This window comes from Balearica regulorum, chromosome 1 (assembly GCF_011004875.1).
Source record: "Balearica regulorum gibbericeps isolate bBalReg1 chromosome 1, bBalReg1.pri, whole genome shotgun sequence".
Taxonomy (NCBI): domain Eukaryota; kingdom Metazoa; phylum Chordata; class Aves; order Gruiformes; family Gruidae; genus Balearica; species Balearica regulorum.
The window spans coordinates 71,593,666-71,605,025 of record NC_046184.1 but is presented as its reverse complement, the minus strand read 5'-3'; the positions used below and the strand labels follow the sequence as shown (position 1 = coordinate 71,605,025).

The following is an 11,360-nucleotide window of genomic DNA, read 5'->3' as shown; positions in this document are numbered from 1 at the left end:
TGGTTCCAAATCTGTCAAAATTCTATTGGCTTCAGGAAAGTTTCCTTAAATGCACTGAGGAGACACTGAAAGAAAGTAAATGGTTTTCAGTTGAATTTCTGAAGTATTCCAAATTAGCATTAGTGTCAAAATTTCAGATGATCAGTCCTAAACATTTGGAAATTATTCCAATTTGCATACCTCTCTCTTTGAATAACAAAGCAAGACAGCAATTTCCCACTCTTTCTAATTAACATGAATAGAATTGAGAAGCAATTCTCAACTGTCTTCCTACGTGTCCCTATTTATAGCTTTCAACTCTGCTTTCCCTGTCTCATGCCCTCTTTCTCACTCGTAATTAGTTAGAAACAGTTATTGGGAAACTGAACTGTTTTACATGCTATAGATAGCTTGTTCTGTCTTTTTCACTTACAGGCTAACAACTCTGCCCATGTTACCTAAAACTGTTCGACAAAGAGTTACACTTAACTTTAAAGAATCGTTAATGCTCTGAAGAGACAAAAATAAAAAAATCGAGACACGCATTTTCTAATACAGACAATTGTTAACACTCCTTGTGAACCTGAAGCAATAAAAAAACCTCACTACAGAAAGCAAATGCTTGCCAGAGTTTCCTTAGGACACAATATATACCACTACCAGATGTACACCAGTTGGAAAAGAACCTGGAAACTTTTGTCAAAGTTAGACATGCCAAGAGTTAAAGTATAGGCCAGAGAAGCAAAATTTCCCTTCCAATGACATGCGATACACAGAGAAGGGGAATATCTGTATTGCTTTCAAGAATTTTGATTAATGCATGTCTGAGCTTACACAGTTGGTATTATCCATTCTGACTGCATGAGGCTGAGTCAAATGGATGACTTAAGAAGAAGAAAAGGAAATGAAACAGTGACCAGAAATAAGATACTCTGTGGGTGAAGAATTTCAACAGTAGTTGAGAAGAATGGAGAAGACACTCACTGAAAAAGTGCTATTCACAGATGTTAGATAAAGTTATACAGCTGCTTTCAAAGGCCATGGGCCTAATATCATAAGAGTACTCAACACTGAAGAGCTCTGGGGCAACTCAGGCGTTGCCCTGACAGAGTATAAACAAAATAGACAAGCCAAACAAAATATGGAGAAGAGGGAAACCAATGCCAAGAAAGTATCTGAGGTGATGAATGGTAGGCTTAATTTTAATTCCATATTTCATGTCTGTAGGTTTAACATAAATTACAGAGGATGGAAAAAGAGATGGTGGAATGAATATATTAAGAGTAATCAGCTAAGACAAAAGAAAATAATTAAGAGGTTTTGGTCATTGAAAAATGAAACTCATGAGAAAATAAGAGGGCAGCTTTTGGACTTCACACATTACGTGCTAGATAGTATCAGCCTATTTCAACTCTGCACTAAGGTGACAATCACACTGTTCAAAGTGATTTTTTCAAAGTTTAGAACACATAAGTTCTAAAGCAAACAAAGTATACTCTTGAAAATGGACAAACAGAAGAAACACTAAACAAGGAAACCTCCTTAGGTATCAAATGAATCCCATCTTTTCTGAGAACATTCTGGGAAAGACTAAATATGATAAAAGGCATCAACCGAAGCTCATGTTTAAATATAAAAACATATCAAGTTAAAGTTCAGACAGTAACTGGTTAAAGCACTTGAAAACACAAAATAAATACATGAAAATCGGCAAATAAAGCAAGACTTGTCTTCAGTAGAAACTCTCTTCCTAGATTCCTAATCATCAAAACACTGCTCTCCTTTTTTTTTTTTTTTTTTTTTTTTTTTTTTTTTTTTTTTTTTGCATTGAGTCAATGCTAATCTAAGAGCAAGACTCATTTTGAATTAGCTAGGGGTTTTTTTTACCCTGCTTGATCCCTAACTGTATAGAGAATATTTGACTTCCTAATGTAATAGAAGCTCTTCCTGGTGACCTTTTACCACATGCATTTTCAATGCCTGTGATCAACTGAAAATAGCACATGGATTAGAACGAAAGTAGCGCTTTACTCAAGACAAGAAACTTTACAAAAAGGAAATTGTCTCCTCTGTAACCTTTTTACGCAAACATATGCCCTTCTGTTTCTGAAAGGTAATACTATAGCCAAAAGATAACTAAGAGTGAACATAGCTTGGCTACAGTTTTGAGTGACCCAGACTTCCTATGATAGGAAATTGATGACATGGAAAAACAATTGCAGTAATACTTCATTAATGTCCTCTATTTTTTTAATCAATTCCAGCTTGAGTTCTTGCAAAAAGTATTAATTTGTGTTTATATATATGTATTTATTGCAGAAAAGCCAAACCAACCTGTTCCTGGCTGGTTTTTATGCCAGTTAGGCACATAGCACCTTCAGTGATAATATGGCAACACCTCTACTGTTGCTTCTCTCTGTGTTTTTCAAAATATTCTGAATATACTGATTATTCTGTCAAGTTTGGTGCTATTTGTTTACTCTTTCTTAGAAGGTTAGCAGCACAAATAGCAAAAAGCACATTTTCTCACTATAGAAATGTGACAAGTATTTCATAGTTAAAATAAATTAAAATAAAAATTTCATATTTAAAATAAAATAAATTAAAAACAACATAAACATTTCTTTCCCTACGCGTATATTCATGCAGGAAAGATCTTCTGGCATCACCATCCTGCCTAATATTCTGACACTATACCAAAGTCATCCTGCAGTAAGCACAACAGTCAAGCAGTCAGTTCCTGTCTTCATGTGAAAATGTTTGATTTTGTTGTTAAGCGCTGTGTTAGATTTGGAATAAGAACAGAATCTATTACCATGATCTCAACATGTTCATGTCCTGCAGTAAATGTCTGCTTTATAAGCATCTCTTTCCTGAGCAGAATCTGCCCTGCCAGCCCGGGAACATTTTAGTGACTCAAAGACAGGGAGGGAAAGCTCTAGCTGTAAGACTGTTAGCTGATTTAAAATACTCATTTGATACTTGCATTTTGACTCAAAAATAGCATCCGTTAACAAAATCCAGTTGTGGATACAAGTTAAAATATACAAAAATAATGGTATGCCTGGCTACCTAGATTCTCAGCCTGTGCTTCTGGACCTCAGGTCATTAGGTCCAAGAAACCTCCCTTCGTGTTTTGAGACTTAAAAAAATCTATGCCAATTGGTTTGAGGTGGAAAATATGTGAATACCTTGGCTGAGGGAAATATTGAAAAGCCTACCAGACAGATAGAATTTTTTAGGTTTTTACTTTGGAATTTATTTGAATTGGATTTTGAAACTCAAGCAACCAATAAAAAGTAAAAAGGTGCTCTTACAAACTAATATTATTAAGTTTCATACAAGTCTAGAACTTGTTTCTGACATTAAAGGATGCCTCTTACAAGTATCTATGACTATGAAAGAATTTGGCCTGCATACTTAACTGGTTCTTTTTCCAAGAAACTTGTTGATGGAATTGCAGACATTTAATACTGATTTTGCAGAGGGAGAGGTTTAAACAGAAACCCTGAAGCTTTGGTCTGCTTTCTTTACATTTTCATGGAAACTGAAGAACAACAGAGTTTCTGTTCCACTTATGGCTAAAGAGTTTATTTCTATTCTATCTTCTTATATTTTGTTTTAGAAAAAGGTTGTGTAAGATGCATTCCAGAAAGGCATCAGCCATTTTTTAGAAGCCAAAAATGCTCAACAGCAATATAATCCTTCCCCTGTACTTCACTTATATCTGCCCATATGTACCATGAAGATAGTACTAGACCAAAACTTTGATAAGGTGAAAATTCCTACCGAGCAAATGGGAATGATTTTATTTTTTTCTTTTTTAAACACACAAGGATAACAGTTACTTTCCAATCACACAAAAGATTGGGAGTTCAACACTCAAACTCTATGGACTCAACTGAGGCACCAAAGCAGATGTTAGGTCCTAAAACACCTAATTTGAATGCTTAGCAGAAATGCACCCATTTTGTTTCTTAACCATAGGGCAGGCATATTAAGCTTCCTATATCTGTTCAGGAGTGTTGTCCAAGAAGGCTAAGCAAAATCTCCATTACGATAGATGCATAATAGGCTTGACATAGAAAGATCCTCTTCCATTTGACCTGCTTCCAACTGCTGAGTTAAAGATCTGTCTGTCTTGGGTAAAGGCAAACAGAAGTTATGAATTACACTTTGTATTCAATTATAATTTTAAAAAACCCTTTCAGATGACTTGTAGCCTTTAATTATAATGTAATCAAGCTGCTTTCAGATTTAGAACATAGTAAGCAGTGATGTAAAATACCAAAATTTTCAAAGATTGTAAATATAAACATGTCACGCTCAGGATGCTGGAAGAATACAATATTACCGCCTAATCTTAAAAAATTGCATACTTCTCCCTCATCTATTGCAAACATGCTTTTTGTCATCCCATTGCCTTAACGGAATGTTGTTTGAGTGTGTGCTTTGCTTTTGCTTGGAGTTCTTCTCCTCAAAGCAGTCAGGCAGGTAACAGGGTTTGTAACCTTTACTCTAAAATTCCAGTCTCAAACTAAGGTCCTCATCTTAAAACTGCAGGTACTTCTTATATAAAGAAAACCCCACAACGGCCTTCTGTCTTCTAAAAAAAGAACCTTTAAAGAAAGTTGAGTTACAATAGGTTCTCAAGCTGGATTCCATACCTACCAGAGGTGGATCCAAAGGGCGGAAGTACTCAAGAGAGAAAAGTAATACAGAATGCATCTCCTTTTGGTTCTAGCATTCCTCCAGGATGCCTCCAGTGAATGAAAGCTAGTCTCAGACCAGCTCAGTGTAGTTTATTATCAGACCCGATTTAGCTTAGTCCTTTTTCTCTTCCTCTGGCTGTCCTAGTCCTTTCTCAAACTCATCTCCCTAAGTTTCTCTGAATTCTGTAGAGTTTAATTTGCTCAGAAGAGCCATAATAAAGATGGAGGGTTTTTTTTTTTAAAATGAATATTCAATGTGTAAACTCTGTCAGACAAACATATATCAAACACAGATGGAAACTTACTTCTCGTTCCAGTCAGCCAGGAAAAAGAAGGATCTTTTAACCGGTATATTTTTGCAAATCTTCACTTGACATATTGTCTTCCCAGCATAAGTTAGTGAACAAGAAAAAGAGAAAACTTTGTAGCTACAAAGGGGAAAGAAAAAAAAAAAAAGTAATGTACCATGTCCAACACAGTAAATTTGGAGCTAACCATTCAGAAACTTGTGAAGATCCATCCTTACATGCAAAAATAATTGAAATAATGAATCTCATATTAATTTGGGGGGAGGTTGTTTATTTTGAGTTGTTTGGTTTTTTCATGTTCAGAGTTCAAGAAAAGTACTTAAGACATATAGATTCTGTTCCATATTTTTCTCATTAAGACTAATTTATCTTTTTTTATTATTGCAGTCAAGGGAAGTTTGGGCAAAAGTTTTGAAGTGTTACAACTGGCTCATCATACAACTTCAGCCAATCTATTTATACTTACTTTTCCCAACCTGTAAAAAATAGGTTACTTAAGGGAATCTATACTTTCATTACAGCAGAAGCATTAAAGCTCTCTGTGTTGACATTCTTCAGATACTTGACCAACTAGCTTCATAGTGTAATTTGGATCTGGGGCTGTTGGTTTCATATTCTTCTTAGTGAAATCTTATAAAATTTTAGTCAAAATAGATGAATAGTGTTTAATCAACTAATGTTCTTAATTAGTCTTGTAACTTCCAGATCTTCCTGCCACTCTCAGTTTTAGAGCATATTCTGTACAAGAATGATGAACATGGGAAACAGAGTCAAATCTGAACAGTAAATTTGAAGCATTTGCAGATTGAAGGTGCCTGGCTTTACCTTATTTACAAGAAGGATGGTTGATCTCTTCCAGAACATTAAAATAATTGCCATAATTATTGTAGTAGATATGCTTTTTTTGTTTTTTTTTCTCTCTCTCTCATTATTTTTTTTTTTAATTCAAAGAAAAGGATCTGGAATCTGCAGTACCTATGAGGTATTGATGCAGAGAAAGGAAAAATTACCTTATAAGACTAGGAAATGCTTGTGTTCTTAAATATGGCATCTTTCCTCCGGAGTCTAAACATTACAAACAGTTGGAGGATAGTGTAGGAAAAAAAGGTTTTTAATACAATCAAATGATCAAGCATTGCTGTTTAAACAGAAGTATTGATACACAATATACAGACCAGAAGGACCTAATCCTGGAAAGATGAATGTTTACACAATGCCTCAGTCTGACTGAAGTCAGAAAAGTTGTTCGGAGTGCATGCACTTCAACCCATTTTAGGTCTTTGTGGAGCATTTTGCCTAGGTAGCCTCCCTGTGAGTTCAAAGGCATGACTCTATAGTCTTGTCCCAAAGATCACTTCATATCATCCAGATTTAAATAGGAATCTGATTGTTTTGGGCTGTAGAAACAAATGCAGCTGAGTATGAAGCTAGCAACATTATGCCACTGGCAGCAAATAAGGCACATCTGCTTGGGATTTAAATGAGATAAAACAACAAACTGATAAAAGAAACAAGAAGGAATTAAAATACAGTAAAGAAAGAAAGGTAATCAGTTTTGCAACATTATTCTGGAACTTGTAATGTCTGTAAGACAGGAATAAGAAATTGAGAGCATAAATATAAAAATTGACAAAAAGCCAATCCACAAAAGTGAACTTGAGATGAATTTGACAAGACACTAACATGATTCTGTAAAATATAAGACAACTCACTCTCCCTTATCCCAAATGATTAATAGAAAAGCCATTTATCACATACTAGTATGTACAGAAAAAACCCAAACAATGCGAGACAGACAGTATAGGATGTCAAAATTTTAACATTCATAATACATATATATATGCAGGAATATATATTAAAATACATGTTACAAACAGCAGCTAGATCATAAAATGTGACCTTCAGCAAAAGGAAGGTGAGAGCTGTGACATAGCCAGCATGAATTCATGCAGTGCAGAAACAAAACCAGGGAGTGTGCATGTGAATGAAGTTAGTAAAAGTATTTGAGGAAAGCAAGTGTCAGAGCAGCAGTCCATGTTAAGAAGTCCATGCTAGGTATGAATATTGGAAAGACTGGAAAGCGAAATTAAAGAGGAACAGAGATTCTTGTTTTCACATGCCTGAACATAGCACTCAAGCCATCAGTGGCCTTTAGGACATATGTAATTTCACATCTTTATGGTGAAACATAAAATGCAGTGGGAATGGTACAACCCTCTGAAAATCAGCACAGTGATTATAGTGCTGTATTTATTACCTTAACTAATGCAAATTCTCTCAGATTTTTATTAAACTGCTAATTACAGCTAATGCTGTATAGTACAGTCTCTTGCTCAGTCTAATGCAAATGATTTCACTGTTTTTTAATCAGTCATTTGGAATTCAAGGTAAAGTGGGAGCAAGGGGAACGTATTAATAAAAACTTGGAGAACAGCATTTTGATTCATAAAAATAATGCTACCAGACTGTAGTCACCTGTCCTCCTTGATCACACTCGAGTGGTAAGAGAAGAACACCAGTTTTGTTCAGAGTAAGAAAAGCAGCTCTTTGAAGAGACAACTAATTTGACCAAATAAACAACCAGCTTTTTATTAAAGTTGTCTCCCTCTTTTCTTCCCTGTCCTATGCTGATATACTAGATATACTCAGATCTATAAACTATACTTTATTTTAATCACCATCTATAAAGGGTGTTGTCAATGCACATGCTTAGCCAAGTAATGGGGACTGAAATACAAGAACAAGAATTCCTGATAAAGCCTCATTCAGATTTGGTTTAAGCAAAAGCAGCCCTCTGTTCAACTTGATAAGCTGGCCTCCAACCCTTCCAGTTACTTGTACTGCAGAGGCCACACAAAGTCCCAGTACAAAGTCTCTGCATGCAGCACACATCCTTTCCTCCCTCCTGCTGAGCAAGTCGGTCACAGAAGCATTTGTACACATACCCATCAGGGCCAGTGCTTTGACGTTGCTTCTATTACCATCTTTCCATACTGGTCAAGGGCAACCATCTAGGCCACCTCCCTAATTCTCCATCCATCTATGGGGCCTGGGAGTGTCCTAGTCACTCAAGCTAAAGGAAATGCACTTTATGCTAGAAAAAACAGTGGCGATACACCCACTTACTCAGCCTCCAACATTAATATAGGAGTATCACCAAAGCAACAGAGGTAAGCTAGTATCTGTGAAAAATATGTGATCTAAGAGACAACACCTCTTCTTACGAACACCTTCTGGACCTCCTCCTACCTGTTCACCCAGGCTTCTGGGATGTTATGGGCAGCATACACAGTGAAGCTGAGCTGGGAATCTAGGTTGATGTCCACACGTGAAGGGCTTTTAGGTATGGTGGCAAGCTGGAAATTTGCATCAAAGCTGCTGCTGTAAACATGGATGAGACAGGAGATGGCCATGGAGAGCTCAGTCACAGCAGCCTCTATTAACGCTGAGGCGAGAGGGAGAAATAAGTAAAGGTTAGCCATAGGTAATTTATGAAGAATCATATTTATCTTAAACCATCAGTTACGGCTTTGAAATGCTTCCTAACAAAATTTAATTAAAATGACATAACCTACCAACTGAAGCCAATTAGCCATCTGTGCTTCTGAAACCAGCCTCAGCTCATTTCTGGTGTATCATTAACAGTCTTTCATTACAGTGCTTTCAAATTAAGGCATTTTCAAAGTAAGCATTTTAAACTGCAGCACGTCAGTGTGTGCCTCAGATATGCTATTTTAGTCTGTTAATTTTTGTGCTGGAAGAATTTTTGTTATGTAGGTATATTGTAATTTCAGCAGCTAAGTAGCTACCTAGTTCAAGTGAACTGGCAATGCAGCAGTAGAATGGAGAAAAGGCACTGGTTAAATTCTAAGACTATAAAGCTGCTGCAACTGTAGGTAAACAATTCATAAAATATCTATAAAAGCAGCCACAATCAGACATAGTCAGCATTCAGATGGTCATGGATTGGTGATAACTTTACAAAATGATGGACACTGAAATACATATCTATACAGATATATATGAAATGCAGGCTGTACCCTCATTTATATCACACCTTTATGTTATTTCCTCTGGCTTCAGCTCTGCAGTGCTCTTTTTCTGCAATTACTGGCTTTTATCCATCTTCCCTGTCTCTGTGTTTTTGTAGCAGCTAGGGATTGCCTGATTGCCAGTATAAATTAAAATCTCCAGTCCTGGCAGTCTCCATTGAGTGAAGAGAGCTAGTACAAGCACTTGCTTCTTAGGCAAGGGACAGGTTGAGAGAGAAAATGTCACAGTACTTTGTATCATTCCAAGATCAGGATGATTTGTCTTCCAAGAGGAGTACCCCAAATTTTCCTTTTTTTCCCTCCAACTCATGGGTTCTTACACGACCAAGAACATACTCTCATCACCTGTTATAGTTCCTGACATACTCCCTAAACTTGTCTGACCACTGTATTCAGCAGCCATCTATTAGATGCCTAACAGCGTCTATTGAAAAAAAAAAAAAAATAATTCCCAGGAATAGAAAGCCTGAGACTTGCTTATATCAGCTTTTTTATACTTGGGGATAGGTGCAGGAATCCTGCCCAACATCAAATACAGATATCATGATTCACTGGACTTGGCTATCCCATTTTCCTGACAGAAATGTCTCTATAAAAATCATATCCTCAGGTCTGGAGTTTTATTCCCCTTCTTTGATAGCTTTTGCCTTTAAACTAGCAAATATTTAGAACTATTGGGTCACAAAATGTATTGCAACTAGTGGAAAGGAGTTATTTCAGTCTTCATTTTATAATAGACACATTTCAACTATGTAGCAATAGAGATATACATAAAATTGAAATAGTTTGACATATAGTGGGATTTGCTACTGGAAATACTAACAGCAAATTATTGCACTCATGAAGGACTGGCTAGAACACTACACTTTGTTGTGTTGTAATCATCTTCCACATGTAAAAACTGAATCATTTTAGAGACCAACAGGTTAAGAAAACCCAGTCCTTTTACTCTCTGTATATGTATACTTCTCTGTAGAGCACTTCTTTCTAATTACCTATTTATTCTCTTTACTATTTTCAATATTTATCATCCTTCACCATAATTGTTCTGAATAAATCTTTTGCTCTAATGAATTTTATCCCTAGAATATAATTTTATTCTCATACCCCGCTCTCTTGAACTTGTAATAACTTAGTACCTTCCAAACTACATGTTTAATTTGCACTGAACTCCTTTACATTCCAAGGAATTACCTGTAGTCATATACATAAAGCCTTCTTAAGAGGTCCAGAAGAGGACACCAGTGGACTATTACTTGAACCAATATTTTCTACTTTATCTGAAAAGTACCACACTATTTACATTAAAGAAAAACAGCTACTTAGGAGACTCCCTGGCTCCAATCTGTTTGAAGTGGCAGACAGGTAGACGTAGTTTAATAGCAAAGCCCTTATTTATGCAAATTGGCCTACTGAAGTCAATGATTACTGAGTGGAACCTTCTCAGCATTTTCTCCAAAAGAGGATGAAATGTAGTTCAGAATCTGTAAAAACTTCCTGCTGTGTGTTGAAAGGTACTCTTTGGCCACCAGCAGTTTTTACACAATTGATACTGTAGGCTTTAAGGCAATGTTTCAAATTTTGTCTCCAGAACAAGAAGAAATGTATTATATTTCAGCTAAGCCACAGAAGGAAGGGAATACTCCTTGGACAAAAAAAAAAAGTCAGGAAAACCATACCTGATAGGGTAAATATTTTCCATAATAGAAAATTTACACATGCTAGGCAAGGAAGTGAACAAGATGCAAGGTGCCTATCACTACACCTAAGCTATCTTGTCCACTGGCCATGGCTGCAGAAGAATGATTTTCATGATTTACCCAAGTCAAAAACCTGAATGCCAGATATGTAAAAAAACAGACAAAGAAATCCACCAGAAGTGTGGGGAAAAAAGAAAAAAAAACCCACAACTTTTGCCTCAATTATTTATAACATGTTTCATTCTGTCTGTGGTGAGGTCAAAAAAAGTTTCCTGGGTGTCAGTGACCTGCCCACCCTACCAGACCTACATGGCTAGATGGGGCAAGGTTAAAAGTCTTAGTTGCAGGCAATGTCCGTGAGACTGCCTGCTGAGGGGAGCTGGGAAATGATGTTCTTTTTCCTCTCTGTCTTAAATTTCTACCTTTCACCCGTGGGCTTGCAGACCCTGTACCTGACTGCAGAAATGGAGCCAGTTTGGAAGCAGGGCCTGTGGGGGACTACAGGCTGTCTCTCTTGCTGCAATGGCATGTGAGGGGTGAAGGCAGCAATGGGGAAATCAGTTGCCAGCAAAGGGAGACAAATGAAATTTCAGCATTATTTATTTAATT

The 11,360-nt window shown here is 36.5% G+C and overlaps 1 protein-coding gene across 1 annotated transcript in view; it reads right to left on the bottom strand.

Moving 5' to 3' along the window:
- The window catches only part of PIK3C2G (phosphatidylinositol-4-phosphate 3-kinase catalytic subunit type 2 gamma), a 209,635-nt gene that overhangs the window by 144,803 nt on the left and 53,472 nt on the right, over positions 1-11,360 (bottom strand). Inside the window, exons 10-11 of the mRNA XM_075757739.1 lie at positions 8,249-8,444; positions 4,997-5,119 (exon numbers count right to left, since the gene is read on the bottom strand). Coding sequence (XP_075613854.1) covers positions 4,997-5,119; positions 8,249-8,444 — 319 coding nt within the window. The remainder of the gene's footprint in view (positions 1-4,996; positions 5,120-8,248; positions 8,445-11,360) is intronic.